Here is a 19,485-nt window from a genome sequence, read left to right as displayed (position 1 = left end):
CTCGGCATAAACCTTTTGACCACATTGCCCAGATAGCATTTTGATAAAAGGTAAATAAATAAGTAACAACATTTATTTCCTCATGTGCAAATGATTTAGCATTATCTTACTGTAATAGCTTTTCTAACCTCACATGATTCGTAAGATATATTGCACTGGGCATTCACATGGAATAACAATCCCCATGTGGAATGCACAGTGTATCAATTTTGCCCGCATTGTCGAGTGCAATGTCCCACCTTGAGTGGTTCCCCGCGCAGCCTGAAATAGGTACCGTGTTTGCGGTGACCAGTTGTAAAGACAGGTTTTTATCCCCTGCATGCAGACAGAGCTAATGACTAGGCCCAGAAGTTTTGGGTTTAACTCGATTCTTCCCCGAATTTGCACCCTGAATTGAAGGTCGCCTCTTTAGGGTGAAACTCGATTTTTACCTAACAAATTGCCCTCACTGGCAAGTCTGCAGGAATGCATACTAACTTGTTTGGCAGCAAGTTAAATAACCCTTTGTAGCAAGCCGGTACAGTTAGTTGGAGTAACTGCCCCAAATTTCTCAGGAATTATCATACAGCAAGTTTTTCCATCTAAATTTGCATTAATTTAGAGCACGTTTCTTACCCGATTTTTATGCCCTCAATTTAGGAAAAATTATTTCTCCAAAACTTCACGCTCTACTCATGACGCTGTGTACTACGTCAACACACATTATCATGCGCAGTTTGAAATTTACCCCACAATTTTTGCTAACATACACTAGTGTAGTCGATCCCTGACATACGAGGACGATATATATGCAGCATCAGTTATTGGTCATAGAACATAAAATAAATGAAATTACAGTGATGTACGAGTTTTTATTTTATTTGTTTGTGTTGCCTTGCTGCGTTTTTTTTTTTTTTTTAGCTATTTGCGATTCGCAACAGCAAAGGTTCTCACTGGCAAGTAAGGACTGCGCCTTCAACATCATGTTATTTAAATACAGACGACCCCCGTTTATCCGGACAAAAAAGCATCGGGACGGATTTCTCCCCATGTATTTCGCCCTCGTTTATCCGGACTTCAGCTTCCGGACACGGACGAGAATTTCAGGGAACAGAAGTGACTTCACACGTGACGTCACGCGCAGCCTTTGCGCGCCTTGGAGCCACGTGACATGGGAAAACATGGGGATGCTTCAGAGACGTCTTTCTTCGGGCCGAATGAGGCAGCAGCGTATGTTTTTACAATTTTCTCTCGTAATTGCACGCATACCGCAACGACTCACGACATGCCCTCCTACTGTGACTTCGGACTGCAATATGTTTTCCAATGTCACGTGACCAAATATGACGTCACTGCACAAGCCTCAACACTTGGCCCACACCTAGTCAAGTCTGAGTCAAGCGAGGTCGACAACCCTGGTGGTGGCCTCCTTTTTACTGACACAAAGAGGGTGTTGCTAGGAAGAATTTTCTCCCTTCCCGACTTTGCGCGTTACACAAAAATAATCCACTGAGCAGTCTGGTCATTTCAGACTGAGAAGGTCTACAACGAGGACCCCTGCGCTGCAATCACAGATGACGACATCGTCAGTGCCGTCGCTTCCGATAGTGTTCAAGAAGAATCTGATGATGAAAGCGGGGATGCACCAGCCGTGACGGTAGAGAATGTGCGGGCTGCATTGAGAACATTTTTTCGAGCAACAGAACAATATTTCGCAAGCTAATGCCATTAGCAAAGGTTTGCAAGAACTGGATGCGTGTATTAGAATGAAACAGATGACAATGAATACTTTTCTGTGTAATGGTCAATAAAGACGTCCTAGGGCCACTCTGGATTTTCGTGTTTCACTTATCCGGTTCCTCCGCTATCCGGACATTTTTACAGGAAACGGAGCCGTCCGGATAAACGCGGGTCGACTCTATGTGAGAGCTGTTGAAAGCTGTAAAAAGCACGCGTCATTGGAGCACATAAAAACATGCTGCAAAAGAAAGCTTTGTTACGCAAAGTTGTCAGAGCTTCGTCCGCCATGCACTGGTCCTTTTCTCCAAAAGCAGTTTCTAAATGTGTACAGTGCACCAAAATGTGTTTTGTGATGACATGAACCTTGGGATGTCCATTAGATATGGGAAGCTTGGGATGTCCATTAGATATTGAAAGGACATTACAATGTCTGGGACATTACCGACCTAAGTTGGACCAATCCATGGATAACCCACAGATATCTGGTGGACGTTGAGATGTCTGAGACATCTGCGACTTATTTTGGATATCACCAATAAGACGTGTGTGGTTTGCTGGGATAAAGCATATACTTGGGGCACGTTCATTAGGCCCCCGCTACGGTGACCTAGAATTCTAGGTTCAACAACGGTCCCTATCAATGGACCGTGGTTCTACTGCACCCCCACCTTCCAATGCCCTTGATTTCCATGCTGTGTAACCTGAGCATCGTCGTACCGTCGTACACGACCCAACTTGCCTTTGGCTACTCTTTTCCTGGTAATCAGTCAATATATTGTGTACACTACTACACTGAGCTCTTCTGTCTACTGAGCTGAGCTCTTGAGCCTTCGTGTGTGTTCGTCTTTTACTTGTCTTCAAGCTCAAGGGTTCCTAGTTACACTGTGAAGTAGCAGCAGAACGCTAGTGTTGCGAAAAGACCGCCGCCAGTAGTTTCGATTTGGACTTTTTTGTTAGCTGTGCAGCAAGCAACATTGAGTCTCACTGTAAATTAACACAAGGTGGCGGTGGCCTAGAGAAAGTTTTGTGCACTGGTTTTGTGTTTACGGGGTTTGTAAAAAGTTTCGGTATGCCAGAGTGGTGGCCAGAGAAAATGAAATGAGCTTTTCAAGTAATTCATATCACTTAAACTGGAGCCGTTTAATTTCATGAAACTAAACGAGAACACGCACCTGAAAAGATACATTGTGTGCAACATCGTAACTGGAAAGATAACGGACTGGCACGAATCACACCTAGCTTAGTCATAGGAGGCCATGGCTTAGTTTATTGATGTGATACATCGTGTCGTAATGTCTGTATACTGTTAGTCAAACATAATACCGTAGCTCCCTATGCAAAACGGGCTCTGCATGCGTCGTGTGTCGAAACTAGAATCTAGTCCTTATTACGCTTCAGCGCTATGGAGACAAGCGTATCGGGTACGTATACATACAAGTATACATTTTTTCATGTACAGCATCCAGGTCACAGTACGTCATGTCCTTCTCGCATGACCACTCGCAGAGCTTGGGAATTTCACAGCGAACCAGCTGGTTATTGAGCTTTCAGTATGGCATTCGTAGCGAGTTTTCTAGCGAGCACGGTTTGCACTATACAGGGTGTTTGCTCCAACGTGTCCAGAAAATTTTACTTAAAGCTAGCGATAAAAGAGAATTGCGCGCTACTTTTCAGCTACTTCTCAGCTACTTTTCAGCTACTTGACTAAGAAACAGGTGCTACTAGTGAAGCAGTACCTGTTTCTCACTCAAGTAGCAGAAAAATACCACTTGCTTTTGTTTTATAGCTCGCTTTAAATATAATTTCTGGACACGTCAGAGCAAACACCCTGTAGATAAGCCCTCGTAGGAACATGTGCATAGTCGTAGTGCGACACATGCCCATTTGGTGTTCGATTTTGTTCTGAAATGAGCAGCTTCGATGACACTTAATTACACGAATGAAACTGACTTCAAACGCACCTGCAGCTGGACATCGAGGGTGGGACACACCATCCTCTCAGGATATGGGGGCTTGTGCCTGTTTCCCCCACCGCAACAGACACATCAAGATTAAGAAGCATAGCAATAGCTACAGTTCTTCGCTTGTTAATAGCATATGTACTAACTCACGAAACCTGTGCCAGTTTTATAATACGTGTTTACATTCTCAGTATTCTGTTTAAGGATTTGAACATGTGGATTTTCCTGCTACAGCAGTCGGTTCTTCGGCTGAAGCTGTACAAGGCAGTCACAGAGGACCAAGAAAATATTGGTAAGTAAATGTCACGCTTTACTGTGACATGAACTGTAAATTCCCTAAAAATCTGTGCAGGTGCCGTTATGTCAAATGTGTTAACGGATACCAATATTGACTTCATTGTATCTAACTACACACACCTGTCGCTACGAGCAGTTGTCATTGTAATGTGTCGTCTACACATACAAAGTTTCCGCTCATCCTTTTTTTTTCCTCTTTACAAATTATAATTATTAGTTAGTTACAAAGTTTGCAAAGTGTAATAGCACAAATACATGTGTGACCTCTTTTATTTCAGGGAAGAATGGATGGATCTTTTCGAAGGTGAACACTTAGGTAACAAGCTAAAATACATGGCACTCAGCATCAAGCTAGCTGACTGTAGATTTCGGAGCATATGCTGGAAGGTACGCCGTCACTAATACTGCTTTTGTTGTTAGATCATGCAGAGCAATGTGGCTGCATGCTACACCAGAGTCCTTCAAAGTTTGTACACCGACCACTTGCTTGTGAGGAAAATTTCAAAGCTCTTGCTTCCAAAGCTTTTTGAAAACCTCTCTGAAGGAGTCAGAAGGTACACAGGATCGGTAATCCTCACTGGAGCTTTAGAAGAGGAACTCGTAGAGTTTTCTTTGAAACCATAGAAGAAGCCACAATCAATGTATGGCTTAAGTAATCCTGTTACACAAATTTCTTTTGCCTAGATGTTTTGTACAAGACTACATGCGATGTGTAAATTCTGTTAGTTACTGGCAACGGGAGACTGTAGTATTCATGACGTTGCATTCGCCGTAGATTTGGTGTTTCTAAGTTGGTCCGCCTTGGTGGACCGTGTCTTGGAATACGGCCAAATGGTCGCGGGGCAGTATTTCCTGCGGTACTGCTCTATGGAAAGATTTTGCCTAATCTTTCAAATAGCATATGGCAGAGAACAAAAACTTGGACCATACTTCGTGGGACCTAGATTGTGGCAGCGATTTTGCCTTCTTGAGGCTAGTACTGTCTAGAGGGGTGAAGTCAGGGAATATACTCTACTCAGCAACAGCTTCATTTTTTATTTTTGTTGTGGTTTGACCTATTTCATGCAGCTACTCTGCCACTGAGTGTGCTCACCAATCAATCAATCAAAATATTTTATTTGATATAACACACACAACGTTAAATGTGGGACTACGAGGGCAGGCCTGTGATGCAGTCCCAAATAAATACATGGTTCCAAAACACTAATAACTGTACAGTGGCAACAGGAGATGCCGTCACAATGCCTATGTACCAGGAGGAGTTTGCAAATGCCCTCACGATCTTTGCCCTGACCTCAGTTTTTGCCAGCAGATGTCTCTTCTCACCTCAGTCCTTTTCTGAAAATTCCCCACCTCAACTCAATCTGTTTTCTGGAAATTTACCTCACGTAACGTTAACCTTTTTGTTGAGGGACGTCCTCACATGCCCTCCTGAGGATTCCCGCCTGTGTGTACCAGCATAATTTCACATACACACACAAAAAAAAAACAACAACAACTTTATTTCGAGGTGATGAATATCACCATTACATGTTGCATTGTTGTCACTTGTAGGTGTTTCTCGAGTGTCTTCCTGAAACTCGACAAGACTGGATATATGTGACAAGAGAGAGGAGAAGCAAATATACATCACTACTAAATCAAGTGAGTGGTTCTAAGCACTTCATTGCAGCGAAGAAAGTGAGTGGTTAAACAACATGAAATGTGATGTGCTTATTGTGTGCTTGTGTTAGTTACCCGTACTGTTATTTTGTATAGGTAGCTTATAATCCTCGTCAAGGCACCAAAGAAATAGATCTGGACTTGAATAACCCATTGTCTCAAGATTTGTCCAGCCCCTGGAATCAGTACTTTGAGGACAGTGAGCTCAAAGTCACAATAACGCAGGACGTGATACGGACGTAAGTATAACTAGGCACATTGAGAATCACACCTTGTGCATGCATCTGTACAGATTGTTTGAAACGACATGCTGTAATAGTTACCCGTTCTTCCATGTACTCCGAAAGCTTTCCAGAGATAGAATTCTTCCAAACAGCTGATGTCCAACAGATGATGGTGAACATCTTATTCTGTTATGCAAGGCAACATCAACAGGTTTCGTACCGTCAGGTAATTTACTCATCACTTGCGAAGTTGAGTTGCCTTTTGAGGTCATTTCTATATTAATTACGTGTGCTCGTGAGATGAGCAAGTGATTACGTTTTTGTGCCTGTGATGTAGTCACCTATGCTGGGTACTCCACGAACGAAAGGGACAATGATATTTCACTCTTTATACTAGGGGATGCACGAGCTCCTTGCTCCCATCATCTTTGTACTTCACCATGATCAGCAGACTTTTCTGCATGCCCTGGAACTAGGATATGTAAAGTGAGGGTCACAGATTTAAATAATTTTTTTGGCACTGTTTTCCGCAGTGGTGATTAATACGTTTCTTTCCTTTCCAGTGAATTCCCCTCTCCTATAAGGTGTGCATGCTTTTCTTAATTTTTTGTGCTGGGAGTGAATCTGTGATGCAAAACATGAATCTCTGCAGTAATGCTTTGTTCCTTCAGAGATGACATCAGGGAGCTGCTCAACCCGGACTTCACAGAACACGATGCCTTGTATGTGTCTTCAGATCCACAGTAGAGCACGCGGCATAAAGTGAAACGTGTTTGTGGTTTGCGATACTTTTTGCAGCTTCCTCTTCAGCCAAGTAATGGATGGTGTGGAGTCTTGGTACATTTGCAACGAATCAGCTACTAGAGTAAGCCAGTGTTTTGAATTGAAGCAATAAAAGAGACTAGATCAGTGGGACAGGTCTCAGCTGCATGACCTCTCCCCGTGAAATACCATAGCATTTGTGCCATTTCCCATATCTTAGACATTTTACACGCTCAGTTGTGGGTTTGCATGTGTTGAAATACTGTTCGCATTAAAAAATATTTGTAGAAAACACTCAAAGCAATTTTAAAATGGCTGAGTGGCTTGCCTACAACATAATGCATACCTGCCAACTCTCCCGATTCATCCGGGAGACTCCCGGATTCGGATTGTACGATTGTACGGCCGAGAAGCAAATCTCCCGGAAAATGCAGTTTCCCCCTCTATATCACAAAGACCTGCTTTTTCTGTGGGCACACAGACAAAAACGTCAATCCAATACCAGCCCAATTGCCATCGGCATCGCTGCCGCTTCCCGGAGCCTCTGTGTTACGGAGTTCAGGGGTTCTGGTCATGGTTCTAGTTCTAGCACTTCTAGTTTCCGGGCATTTCCTCCATATTTTCGTGCGACAAAGGTGCCTTTGCACTAGCTGTTTCGACCTTGCGTACCTCGCAAAGAGGACAGAGACATAGTTTTGTGTCCTCACGTTCTTTTGAGAAAGTGTCATAGCCTTGTCACAGCTTGACGCCCAGATAGTTTCTTGGAGAGGGCAAAGTCTGTTGCTGCAAAACTTGTGCCTGATGAGCCTGCTGGGGTGAAGTGTGCTCCTGTTACATATGCAAATAAAAGCCACCCCAACAACGGCTTTCTCTCCCCCCCTGCTTTTGAAATCTCCCTAATTCGGATGTTCCCAAGTTGGCAGGTATGATAATGTACAGGATGCTAACATGCATCAAGTTTTTAAATAGACTGTGCACTCTATACGAATGGAACAAAGTGAATGCTGTTAGCAGTTGTGTATCATAGCTGCCTAGTATTTTTGTCATTGTGCGTAATTAGTTAATTAGATAATTTGTAAAACATTGGTTTAGGTGCCAATGTGCCAGTTGGAAAGTTCGAGTGCCCCTTGCAACACGCGACGAAGGTGTTTCAACAAGTCATGCTTTGTGTAGCATTTTTCCTGACCTAAAAAGAAAGCCAGCGCAATACAAGAAAAGAGAGCTGTGAAAATATTGGAAATTTCGAATGCGAATGGAATGTCAGATGCTATTCGAATCCTATTCGCAACCTAATTTGCAGAATCCGAAATTTTGAAATATTTTTCGGACAGTGCTGAAGTGAGGTATTGCTACCACCGCCTTTCTGCAAGTGGGCTTCGCCTCATTGCATTCAAAAGTTAGGTGATGCCCACTTCATGTTACCTCCATTTTTTTTTTTTTTTCTTAGTTCAGCAAGATGGCTTTGCATCATTACACACGAGTGTTAGGTGAAGCCTGCTTTACACTGCTTACAGTATTCTGTCACTGAAGTCTGCAACTTCTGTGACCTCATGATCCACACTGTACTCTTTGCAATGTATGTTCCAGGAAACGTACTCCCAACTTTGAGAGTTATGTTCAGTAACAGACGGAAATATGTGCCGTTTCTAAAAAAAAGTACAGGAAATTCGCGATGTGAACATACAAATGAGGAGATACTCTATGAAGTTCCACAATAACGTATGCTATGTAGCCCACATAATAGAAATATGTGAAATGCTGTGTGTAAAATGTTTTTATGTCTATATTCCCGTTCCTCCCTCTTAACCTCCGTGATATAATAACTAAAAGTTAATTATGATTTGTGAAGTGGAATAACTGTTGCACAAGGCAGCTACCAAAGAAAGGACAACAGTATAAAAACGTGCCAAACCCAGATCTTGGGAACGCAATAAGTACACAAGCGTAGGTCTCTGCTTCCCCTCTTTTGCAGACGTGATTACATGCATACCCTCCAAACGGCTAAACCTTGAATAGTAATGTGTGTCAGTTCGGGGGAACAAGAAGTCTGGCCTTGGTGGGCCCGGCCTTGAGCAGACTTCTTGTTCCCCCGAACTGACCCTTTTTGGCCTCAACTGGTTGTTCCCTTCCCTCTGGTTGTATACAAGTCTTGTATGTGAAGTAAAATTTTCAGCTGTGTTTGAGACTTCGTGTTTGTGTCTGTCCTTTCGTGTTCCCTAGTCTCGGGGTTTTACATTATGCATTGGATCACTGTTGCAAAACTGTAATTGAAATCCTTTCAGATTGACCAGTTTGGCTTTACACCGTTCTCCAAGGCTAGCTGTGTGGGGATGCACAATGTGCTTGGTGTGAAACTGTGCAAGATAAATGAACAGATGCTGAAAAGATATGACTACGTTTTGTACAACCATTTGGAGAGCATGGAGATTCCACTGCACATTTTTGGAATGCAAGTATCAAGCCACTACTTCACACATAGAAGAGTCATTGTTACTAACTCTCATTGTTCCACAGACGTTGGCTTCGGCTGCTGTTTGGACGAGAGTTTGGTTTGCCGGATTTGCTCATCATTTGGGACGCAATATTTGCGGAGAGCCTCGCGTTCTGCTTGGTGGACTTTATATTTATAGCCATGCTTATCTGCATAAGAGACAAATGTAAGAATACAAGCAATGCGACAAGTATGACTGCATTTTAAAATGCACTGAGAAAAATATGTGGTATCTTGCCAGTGTTGAATGCAGACTACACCCAATGTCTCAGTTGCCTTATGAAATATCCTGGAGGTTCATATATCACATATATTATACAAATGGCACTGCACCTCAAGCATCCCATGGTAATTACGGTCATTTCACAGTCTGCCTTTCAATTTACCAGTACCAAATAATGTTTAAGGATTAACATTGCTTTTACTTCAGCAATACACAAAGCCATCTGGAGAGCACTTAGTTCAGCAAAACAGAGTTTCCACAGGAGCAGTAAGAGAACTGCAAAGGACAAGTAATGCAAGGACAGAAACTATGGATAATGCAAAATCTTCAAGAAGGTATAGCTGTGACATTATTCTCGTGTGATCAAGAGCTCATTAAATCTTTGTTTTTCATTTTTCCAGGCCGAAGACTTTACCATTACCAGGGCATATGGCACAGGCATTCAAGGCCAATAGTGAACCAACTACATTGGACTCTAGTCCTGAAGCATCCGATGGAGATGGTACAGTAGCGCGCCACACCAATTCTATAACATTTTAATGTGGGAACAAGCACAGCTGAGTCATTCATAAAAGTTCTGAGGGGAAGCAAAATAGGATCGACAAACTTAAAATTTTGTAAAAATAATAGGATAATTGTTTATCACAGTTGTAAACACCTATTCAACGGCCTGTTATTACTTATATTACTGGTGCCTAGTTTGTGCAACTAATTTTGTTTGTATACAGGGTGTCTTTTTTTCTTCGATACAGATTTTTCATTAAAAAAACTATAAGGGTTATAGACATCCTATTTTCACTTCTGTCATCTCTGGGCTAGTGGACGTTCTTGGCCATCTGTTGCTCAACCATCGAATGACTAATTACCTGAAAATCGTTAATTAACTTTTTAATTATAAATGCTACGAAGTTGTCCCAATGAGAACATCCGTTCCTTTTGGTCACCTGATATCGTAGCCGTTTTCAGAACAAAAATCTGTGTGGTAGATCATCCGCAAAAAATTCGTGAAGGAACACCATTTCTTTCTTTATTTTTTTCATTGCGCATCTTCGGAGACACGTCTTTCCTTCACCTCTAATGTGAGAGGGTGAAGGAGCACAGTGCCGCCTCATGCGTTGAAGATGAGCTTGAACTTGCGGAAACAAAACAAAAACACATTATCGAGTGACGCTATCGGAACTGCCCTTACCTTGGGTTGCATTTTCTGTTTTCTTTTAATCTTTTTCCAGGACGCAAGAGGCGACAGTGGGCTCTTTCACCCTCTCACATTGGGGGTGAAGGAAAGACGGGTCTCCGAAGGTGCACAATGAACAAAATAAAGAAAAAAATGGGGTACCTTCACAAATTTTTTGTGGACAGTCTACCAAACAGATTTTTGTTCTGAAAATGGCTACAATATCAGGTGACCGTAAAGAACATATGTTCTCATTGGGACAGCTTCCTAGCCTTTATAATTAAGAAGTTAATTAACGATTTTTAGGTACATAATTAGTCATTGGACGGTTGAGCAAGTGATGGCCAAGAACGTCCGCCGTCCCAGAGATGATAGAAGTGAAAACGGGATGTCTATAGCCCTTATAGTTTTTTAATGAAAAATCTGTATTAAAAAAAAGACACCCTGTATATATTATCAATTTTCTGTAGCAGGGAGACTCTTTCTCTAGCTCTGCTACTATGCCAACTTTGCCTATTGTCAGGAGCACCACCAGGATTTTTTCCAAGGGACGGGGGAGCAGAATGTTTGGGGTGGTGGTACCCCCCCAGATCGTTTACGTTTCCGTCCAACAATTCGAATACTTTGCATTTTACTCCCTGTGGGCGCACAATGGTTCAGCTCCATTTCAATGGCAGCGGTTCTTACTTCCTGAATCATTGTTGATTGCAACTACTGTCATTGATTGAAAATCATGTTTTATGGCATAAAATGCCATGAAAGAACCGCAGAGAAAGCAAGCAAATATGTGGACGTGAGTGAAAAGTGAATTAAAAGTCACTTGGAACTTAGCTTAAGTTACTTTGGCAAAGTTACCTAGAAAAGAAACGAGTTCCTCTGCAAGTTACCACAGCGCAAAAGTACCGAGTTAAGTTACAAGTTACCAAAAAAAAGGAACTTAGTTACAGTAACGAGTTGCCTCGAACTCTGCCTAAACCTAAGAGAGCCATAACTATGTGTGTCCAAAACACAATTAAACTGACACACAGCTTCATCGATCAGTTTCTTTCCTCCTAGTAGTCTTCACAACGTTCGTTTGCCCCTCCAATAAGACATGCATTGCTCTGGCACTTGCATGTTCTGCAATGACTAGCGCCATGCTATACGGGCGGTTAAGCTTTAAATATGCAAAAAAAGTGCCAACATTTGTTCGCCCAAGCTGAGAGTGTGTTCATTATGTGAGTAAATACAGATGTAGTCTGGCTTTGTTCCTCTGCTATGGCTGAGCACAACCAATGATTTTATCATGTTGTAGGGCCTATCGCTATGTATCAGCTCCATTGTTTGTTGTGGTCTGCCTGGTAAGGTTATAGACTTCCATGTACACAGATGAAAACTCGCTCAGAGGCGACCAGCGGCACGGTGTACGGAAAGCTGGTTACAACACATGGACGTTGCGAAGTCTGAAGGGGCCTAACGCTATCACCCGTAGCCTCAATCAGCTGGTGAACAGCAGTGAGGATGATCGGGTGCGTGAGATGGTGACGCTTAAGGCTAAGAACCTGGCTTCAAGCTCGGCTGCTGGAATAGCAGAAAGTCAGGTACGTTATAGTCATGAACAGCAATAATTTTTTGCTTTTGCGTAAACACATTTTAAGATGTGCTTTCATATCTTCAGGGTACCTACAAGACCTTTAACTGGCTGGATTTCATACATATCTCGTAGAGGGGTGCCACTGGTGAAGTGGCGGTAAAGTTGCTAGCGCGATTAACAGTTGAGTGGTCTGTTTCAGACTGCTGTTGCTTTTAAGGGTCTAACATGCACCAGTCTTGTAAATCGGATTAAGTCACCAAGCACACCATTGGAGAAAAACGGTCTGTTATTGACTGGCATTTTTAATCTTGACATTTGGTCTTGTACAATATTCACAGTGTTAGAAAAGAAATAGTATTGTTTGAGAGCTGGTCTTGTAAAAAGCAAGATGCAGATCCTTTGCAGTGGGTGTGCAGTAAAGCCCTGCATGGGCACGGGCCCCCAACAAAATAGACCCGGCACCACGGTCCGGGCCGATGAAAGATGCCGGCACCGCGGGCCGGGCCCGGGCTGACAAACGTGTTTCCGAGAGTCAGGCTCTGCCGGGTCACGCAGCTAATTCCACACCATGTAGGACTATTAGTTCATACCATCACATGCTTGCGTCATTCCTGTGCATATATTTACAAAAACAAGGAAAGGACACTGCATTATGCGTATGATTCAGCACTCCAGAACATTCTCAAAGCCACTTCACATTGCTCCTGACTCCTCGCGTATTTCGCAATCACGTTTGGTAAGCGTGGTAGAGGGGTAGGGATAGGGAGAAGGAGTTTGTCGACAACGTCCTCTACCTCCGCCAAAACTTGGTAGTGTAACGGTAACGCGCTTGCCCGTGTGCGTTCTGGATTTATTTTGGTCTCGTGCCGTTGCGGTGTTAAACGGCCTGCACTTGTATGTTTGTGGCCTTGTCTTTTGTTCTTATAAATGTACTTATAAATTTGTTTGATGAGCGCTAGAAATGCGTACGCCATGGCTGGAAATACTAGGCCATGCTGTACTCGCTGAGTCACCGGGCCAGGCCTGGCTCTACTCACTGGGCGGGCTGGGCCGGGCCGGGCCCCATAAAAACATGAAGGCCATTTTTGGGTTCGCCCGGGCCAGGTCAGGCCTGGAAAAGTTGGCCCGTGCAGGGCTCTAGTGTGCAGTACATGTATACTCAGTTATTTGTATTCTCAGCGAGTTTACTAACAACAGGCACTGAATATTGAATCAGTTTTCTGAATGATGTGAATTCAGTATCAGTTCTGAGTAAACGTGTTTCAAGCAGCCATTTTTGTTGTCTGTATTTATGCTTTCATGCTCTGAAAACTTAAGACAAAAATGCAAGACAAGATAGGGGATCACGTAAGATATGTGAACAGTTTGACTGACATAGGAAAGCCAGTTACACAAGTGAACCCTTTCTCGTGTGCAGTGCAGAACATGTTACCAAAGTAATCAACAAATTGGCCAAAATTAGCTGCTGAGGGTATACCTAGTACTACCTTTTGTACTAATTAGTTTCAACTACATTTTGTACTAATTAGTTTCAACTACATTTTGTTAATTGCATTTAACTACATTTTGTAATTGATTAAACTTTCTTTTTTCAACATTCATAAGATCATGAAGCACATTGTACATTTGCTACGTTTCTATTATATTTCTGCTGTTTCCAGTAGCAGTTTATAACACGGCAGTTCATGCATTCACAAAATTTCGATAGAAAATTTCATTGAAACTGACAGACACGCAGGCACAAAATGATACGGCAACAGCAGATAGGATGCAAGCCTGGCAAGCAAGTTGTTCATGTGAGTGACAGACAGTGGCTTTGTAATCACCTGTTGTTAGAAGTGCACAAAGATTTGACTACTTTGACATATGCCTCCTTACGTTTGCTGTAAAGCTACACGAATAGTAACATTTTCTCACATGAATGCTGGAATGTGGTATGATTATCAGCTAGTATGGGTTGATACTATTTAATCAACAAGCAAATACACTGTGACAAAGGATTGGTGCAGAGTCTACACAAAAACTGTAGAAAAGTATGCATTTGGTACAGATGTGGAGAACCACAATCATGTTCTTATGCTGCCCATTGCTGACTTCACTGTGCATTGTAAATGCAATAGCATTGTCCTTCACTTTTGGTATATATCCTTATACTTTTGGTATATATATATATATACAGGGTGTCCCAGCTAACTGTGAACATATTTTTTAAAAATATATATAACACTTTTTCCAAGATGAAATCAATTGCAATATAGCATATGCTGAAGGGCACTCCCTAGGAGGGCATTAGCAAAGTCCAAAGGCAATGTCTTAATTAACTTTCATTAATTAACTTTTTAATTATAAAAGCTACAAAGTTGTCCCAATGAGAACATCTGTTCCTTTTGGTCACCTGATATTGTAGCTGTTTTCAGAACAAAAATCCGTTTGATAGATCGCCCGCAAAAGATTTGTGAAGGAACGCCATTTTTTTCTTTATTTTGTTCATTGCGCTTCTTAGAAGACACGTCTTTCCTTCACCCCCAATGTGAGAGGGAGAAAGAGCACACTATCACCTCTCGTGTCCTGGAAAAAGATTAAAAGGAAACAGAAAATGCAACCCAAGATAAGGCCAGTTCCGATAGAGTCACCCGATACATTTGTTTTTGTTTTGTTTCCGCAAGTTAAAGCTCATCTTCGACGCATGAGGCGGCACTGTGCTCCTTCCCCCTCTCCCGTTGGGGATGAAGGAAATACGCGTCTTCTAAGAAGAGCAATGAACAAAATAAGGACAAAAATGGCGTTCCTTCACGAATTTTTTGCGGGCGATCTATCGAACGGATTTTTGTTCTGCAAACGGCTACGATATCAGGTGACCGAAAGGAACAGATGTTCTCATTGGGACAACTTTGTAGCTTTTATAATTAAGAAGTTAATTAATGAAAGTTAAGTTAAACATTGCCTTTGGACTTTGCTAATACCCTCCTAGGGAGTGCCCTTCAGCATATGCTGTATCGCAATTGATTTCATCTTGGAAAAAGTGTTATATATATATTTTTTAAATATGTTCACAGTTAGCTGGGACACCCTGTATATATATATATATATATATCAGTGTTTTCCCTTCACATTATTATGCACTATTGCTGAGGTGATAGCTCGGGCAGACTTGTGGAACATGATGCCAAAGAAGTTATAGTACTAAAGTGCAATCTCCTTTGAAAGATGATTATGCAAATTAATCATGCACACCTGTAAAATGCAATCTGAAAAAAAAAAAAAAAACGCTAAGGATCTCAGTGACACGGACCAGAACTACAGTTGTCGCATTCCGTATTTTCCTGTCATACGAGAATTGATATGGGAAATTTCTCACGGGTGCAGATAGTGTGGGGGTATTAACCTTGGAATGCATATTGAAATACCTATTGCATCTGTTACATTTGTAGTGGCATTTTATTGCAGAGCACTACTGCCGAAAAGTGCACGGTGAAAGACACTGCCAGGCTGCATCACGTCATAAAGGACTGCTACAGAGAAATGAATGTCCACCTGAGCCTCTTGCAGGAGTGTCTCTGTTCACAGGAGCTACAGCGAGAAGATGAAATGCTCCTTGCGTTGGCCAGTCTCAAGAGAGTAGGTTACTTTCTAATTGCCTCTCATTAGTGCTGTGGCCAGAGAAGCATGAAAGCTTCAGCCTCAGAACCAGAAAGCAATGCAGTTGATGGTGACAGCAGTAATAACTGTGGCACGAGAGCGGAGCTTGCACACTAGGTTGCACGCGCGTTGCCATGAACGTACTTGCTACACTGCCCCTCGCCAAATTTAAAGTCAATACATGGCACAAAAGGAGAAATAGAACTTGAGGTAGCCGATGAGGGAGTAAAGAGTTACAGTTAACTTCCGTTAATTATACCGTGACGCAAACGTGAAATTTGATCGAATTATCCTACGTCATCTGCTTACTTTTTTTTTATCAAGATACACCACATTGAACAATATTGTTTCCTTTTATTGAGAATTACACTTTGCATGGTTGTGTTAAAAAAGGACCTGATTTTCATTAATCAAGTTCCACAGAGCAGCATTACTGTGCACTATGTAACTAGTAACTTAGAGTGAGATGTTCCCATACGTGCACTTTTTAAATTGCACTCTGATTTTGTGGTAGAATCGGGTTAAATCCTAAAACTTCAGGCTGTATTTATGAATCATTATATCATGCTCCAGTAGGTTATAGCAACATGCATTACAGCATTCTTAACGTTCTCAACAGCTAACTCAATATCGTGTAAGAAAATGGTATGACAATAAAAAGAAATCCAACCCAATCCAATCCAAGTGCGAGCTGTACACAGAACAGGGTTCACGTCTATTATTCCAGGTACGTGACAACTTGAAGGAAGCTACGGACTCATCTGATATGGAAGAAGAAATTGCCACAGACGCAGAACAAATGGATGACTGGACTCTTATTACAGCTTCACAACCTGTAGAAGGCAATCGAGCATGTGAGGACATGGTACTAACAGTTAGAGAACATTCCCTGCTTTCTGTTCCTGAGCAGGATAGCCTGCAGGGTGTGCCTCACCCTCAGGAAGCAAAGAAGAAGAAGCTTGTTGCGCTTGTTTCAAGCCAGAAAGAGCAGACCAGTGGCAGAATTTCAGATGGTGGTGGTGGTGATGTCAGATGATGTCGTGATGTCGTCTGCTTACATTTTTTTATCAAGATACACCACATTAAACAATATTGTTTCCTTTTATTGAGATTTACACCTTGCATGGTTGTGCTAAAAACGGATCTGATTTCCAGTAATCAAGTTCCGCAGAACAGCGTTACTGTGCACTATGTATGTATGTATGTACTTAGAGTAAGATGTTCAACACACGTGCACTTTTTAAATTGCACTCTGATGTGTGGTAAGTGCAGTTTTCTTCCAAGCCATTCCAAGCTGTTGGAATGACTCTCCGAATGACTATAACTTCATGATGATGTCTGACAATATGTACATTTTGGCATGCTTCAGGTATGAATAGTGGCCAGCCCTACTGCTTCATATTGTAGTAATATTGTGCCAGATGCGTATACGAAGAGGGGAGTCAAGTCCTGTAGATCACATAAACAAAATACAGAAGCCGACACTGAAGATTTTTGTTTAAGTTTAATTTGTACAAGCTTTCGCGTGGAGGTCCACGCTTCCTCAGGTGCCACTGAGAATTACGCTCTGCAAAGTGCCAAGTGATTCAGCAGTGCATATAAGTTGGGATACATGAGTGGCGCATGCTTATCATGGCAAAACATGGGTGTTTAAACAAAAGGACAAATGTTTCTTTCCTATTGTTACCCTTGTAACTTTGCCCGTGCACGGCTAGACTGGAGCAGACATGATAACCAGATGAGCTCACAAACAGAGCTGAGTACCAGGAGCCAGACAAGGATGACACAGTGCAGAGATAAGCATTGGAATGTTGGAGCACAAAAGCTTGTTTATAGAAAAGGAGCGTTATCTTTCAGATAACCTTGCCCTTGTGTGTAACAGTTTGGCTTTCGATTTGCCAATGACGTTTTTTTTTTCTTTTTTTCGCTGGTTCTTGATATATATTAGTTGCAAAGCAGACGACGGTTGTGTACAACATTTTATGCCTGTAGTGTAAAAGTCACAGCGTAGCAGTGTTGTGGAAACCTCAAGTGTGTGAGTCAGTTTCCACAAACCAGTTCAGAAGATTTCTACAAGAACTCAGAACCAATGGCCATCCTGGATAAATATGTGATTATGGTTCAGATGGAACGTGATGAGCTGACTGAGCATTTCTTGATCTGATACATTTATAAAATGTTTAACATTGAATTGTAACAAGGGGTAATATGCAGTAAGGTGTGTGCTCCCTTTATGTTACTCATTTCTGAAAGTGCTCAATCAGCAAGTGTGAACAAAGGTATTGTTCGTTTGCACAGCAAACATAAAATGTGTATTGTTCAAGTTCCAGGAAAAGCCAAGAGGCACCGCTTTATGCAGTGACAATAAATGCATCTATCATAAATCATTTTGAACATGGAGCCTTTTTATGTACCCCCTGAGAACTGAATAATAATATTGGACCTTTACACACAATTGGTATTTTGCGGACTCCACGTAGTGTTTGCTTGCCTCGCAGATAATTGAAATGGCAAAGCAAAGAGCAACCCGTCTTGGAGATAAGCTGAGAAAGTGGATAGAATTGATTCTACAGCAGGAATTCGGCAGACTGTCTGGTGAACACTCATGTGACATCACTGCACCACCACTACAGACAATCCCTATCCGCAGCAGGGTGACCTGCATCATTGCTTGTACTGTTCAGCTGGTCCTTCAAACTATGTTTCAGAGAGATGGAAGGCATGATGGTTACTTTTGTCTTTGCCTTAACTCATGAACAAATTAATTGCAAGAAAATTTCACGAAACCCAGATTAGAGGACCGGGAATGCAAGAAAATTTGTTAATTTTCTTGCATTCCCGGTCCTCTAATCTGGGTTTCGTGTCCTAAAATTAGTTAATTTTCTTGAAATCCATTTCTTGAGTCCAAGAGTCAATGAATGATAACGAAACCTGAGACCAATCTTGAACTAAGCAGATTTGCCTGTAGCAAGAGTAGGTTATACATACACAAACACGTAAGGGTATTTCACAAAAAATGAGCCAAAGTTGGAAAAAAAAAAAAAAAAACAGTTCATCGCACACCAAAAAGACTGATTGCATGGTGTTACCAGTGGTGTGAGGATACTAGAACTTTTTTTTTTCGAAACTAATTAGTCAGTTTTTTAATTATAAGGATTAGAGCCAAAATGTCAAGGAGAAAGTTGTAGCGAGTGATACGACGACACGAAACCCGTGGACTGCAACTTTGTACCTCTAATGGATCCTTTTTTCCCGGCTCCAAAGACTAACTTTCAGGTTTGCAAAAAACCGATGTGGGACATGTCGCAGACGCACGAGGAGCGCCAGATCACACTGCTCTCGAGCCTCCTGTTATTGAACGAAGACTAGTCATGGTTCTCATTGACATTTCGGCTTGAGACTGACCCCTCGCGCGTCTGAGGCAGGTCCCGCGTTGTTTTCTTTTTCCCCGGGTTTCGTGTCGTCGTATCACCCACTACAACCTTCTCATTGACATTTTGGCTCTAATCCTTCTAATTAAAAAACTGACTAGTTAATTTCACTTTAATTAATTACAAAACAAAACAAAAAAAATAGTTTGAGTATACTCACAGTCAGTGTGGGATGAATACTCCTAGTACTGCAACTCCTAGTACTACTACTCCAGTACTACTATCAGTCAATCTTTTTAGTGTGGGATAAACCGTTTTTTTTTAATATTTGACTCGTTTTTTGTGAAACACCCTGTATACTGGGTCGTCGTATCCTACACTCTACAGTC

General features: G+C 41.9%; 1 protein-coding gene across 5 annotated transcripts; it reads left to right on the top strand.

Annotated features, from left to right (window-relative positions):
- The first annotated feature begins 2,706 nt into the window (after window positions 1-2,706).
- On the top strand, window positions 2,707-18,112 carry LOC135386035 (TBC1 domain family member 5-like). 5 transcript variants are annotated; one of them, XR_010420569.1, is made up of 20 exons: window positions 2,707-3,140; window positions 3,885-3,972; window positions 4,256-4,364; window positions 5,532-5,621; window positions 5,736-5,878; window positions 5,987-6,089; window positions 6,261-6,349; window positions 6,427-6,447; window positions 6,535-6,585; window positions 6,662-6,728; window positions 8,908-9,074; window positions 9,140-9,282; window positions 9,358-9,464; window positions 9,547-9,674; window positions 9,741-9,841; window positions 11,882-12,093; window positions 13,817-13,882; window positions 15,534-15,704; window positions 16,453-17,139; window positions 17,273-18,112. XR_010420569.1 is itself a non-coding variant. In XM_064615748.1 (19 exons), exons 1-19 carry the CDS (start codon window positions 3,122-3,124, stop codon window positions 16,759-16,761), a joined length of 2,154 nt encoding a protein of 717 aa, XP_064471818.1. In that variant the 5' UTR covers window positions 2,707-3,121; the 3' UTR covers window positions 16,762-18,112. The 5 variants fall into 5 exon arrangements, 4 of the variants coding, with proteins under 4 accessions (XP_064471818.1, XP_064471817.1, XP_064471820.1 ...); XM_064615748.1 differs by having other exon boundaries at window positions 3,915-3,972; window positions 16,453-18,112; XM_064615747.1 differs by having other exon boundaries at window positions 16,453-18,112.
- The last annotated feature ends 1,373 nt before the right edge of the window (window positions 18,113-19,485 follow it).

The sequence above is a fragment of the Ornithodoros turicata genome, chromosome 2 (genome assembly GCF_037126465.1).
Source record: "Ornithodoros turicata isolate Travis chromosome 2, ASM3712646v1, whole genome shotgun sequence".
Taxonomy (NCBI): Eukaryota; Metazoa; Arthropoda; class Arachnida; order Ixodida; family Argasidae; genus Ornithodoros; species Ornithodoros turicata.
The sequence above is the reverse complement of the archived record's forward strand: the minus strand, read 5'-3'. Positions and strand labels throughout refer to the sequence as shown.